Consider the following 1,511-nt stretch of genomic DNA (forward strand, 5'->3'; position numbering starts at 1 on the left):
AGTTTACTATGTTACTACAAACCCTACTAGACTCTAAATCTGTTATATTTGTGTCTCTTATTGCCTAAATGTCATTAACCTTTTTTTGTAAAGATGTTCTAGAATATGGGAAACAAAAGGAGTCTAACCATAGGTCTACATCCTTAACTTTGGGCAATTCCTGACAACAAAGGGAATTTATATCTAAATCATTTATCCATTAATATATTCAGACAATGAGATAAAATTTATAGATCAGAATTACCAGTAAAACAGTTTGCTTTTGATCAAACCTATAAATCCTACTACCGATTTACAGGAGATACAGAGTAGAGGGGAACCTGTATACTATACCATGTGGATACATTTCTGCAAAATCCAGGCTGTGGGAATCACTACAGAACAATTCAGCTTCTTCAACAAATAAATTGCAAGGGAAAGAAAAAAGAAATAGAGGGAAAATCTAGAGGTTAAAAGGGACTTTTAAAGTATTCTTTTAAAAAAAAAATAGGCAAACAATCTATATTGCTTAGGGATGCATAGTTGGATGAAAAAATACAAAGAAAAATAAAAGTAAACTATCATAAAAGTCACATAGGTGGTCATTCAGGGAGAGGCGGTTCTGATGGTGAGGGACATATGGAAAGCACCTGTGTGACTCCTGACTGGGTAAAGGCTGCAGTAGTGTTGGCTCTATAACAATCCCTCATAACAATTCATATATGTGGATCTCTTTTAAGAAAACATTTCTCAAAAATCCTTTGGTAACGGCGGCAATGCTGACCATGTTTTTTTCTATGTGCTCCTGCAGCGAGTCGATGAGTAAGTCTCCCACCGGCTTCCAGGCGCTGCGCACGGACTCTGCCTCCTTCATGTCAGCGTCCAGATCGTCCATCGCTCCCTGCAGGTCTCTGAGTTTCTCCAACGCCTTGTCCACTTGCTTTTGCCAATTGCTCATAACAGCATTTAGACTCTCCCACTTCTCTTTGACTTCAGAAGACTGTTTGCGCATGGCTTTGGCAATCTTTTGGGCTCTCTCCTCGGGAGTCAATTCTGTGATTGAAAAAAAAAAAACAAAAACAGTATTAGTTTAGATGTCTGATTGTACATTCGGTACAGCCAAGTGGCATATCACCATTTAAAGAGTTGCTGCCAGGTTATGCAAAGAAAGAGTTAAGAAAAAATTACTCTAGGGTAAAAATTGGCCAGGGTAAGAAAAAGTTTCTCCCCACTTTCTCCGTTAATTCTCCACCAAACCTCAATATACGCTCAAAACTAGAAGAAAACAGATACTCACATTAATAAATTGGCCCCAAGTTTTTGGTGACTTTTGAATTTTAATATATTTGTAAACCTTGAAGTGTAACAAGATAAATGAAGAAATAAAACAATATTTTGTTACTGTAAATTCAGTATTGTAAAACCCAAAGACAGTGTTTCATTTCATTGTTCTCAAGAAAAGTGCATAATTAGTGGAGAATAGCTGTAAGTCATGAAGAAAAACTCTCACACGAGATCAATTCATTGTGTTT

General features: G+C 36.7%; 1 protein-coding gene across 1 annotated transcript in view; it reads right to left on the reverse strand.

Annotated features, from left to right (window-relative positions):
* Positions 1–1,511, reverse strand: part of UTRN (utrophin) — a 522,534-nt gene that overhangs the window by 180,594 nt on the left and 340,429 nt on the right. Inside the window, exon 52 of the mRNA XM_012655520.1 lies at positions 764–1,032. Coding sequence (XP_012510974.1) covers positions 764–1,032 — 269 coding nt within the window. The remainder of the gene's footprint in view (positions 1–763; positions 1,033–1,511) is intronic.

This window comes from Propithecus coquereli, unplaced genomic scaffold, assembly GCF_000956105.1.
Source record: "Propithecus coquereli isolate 6110/MARCELLA unplaced genomic scaffold, Pcoq_1.0 Scaffold48, whole genome shotgun sequence".
NCBI classification, from domain to species: Eukaryota; Metazoa; Chordata; class Mammalia; order Primates; family Indriidae; genus Propithecus; species Propithecus coquereli.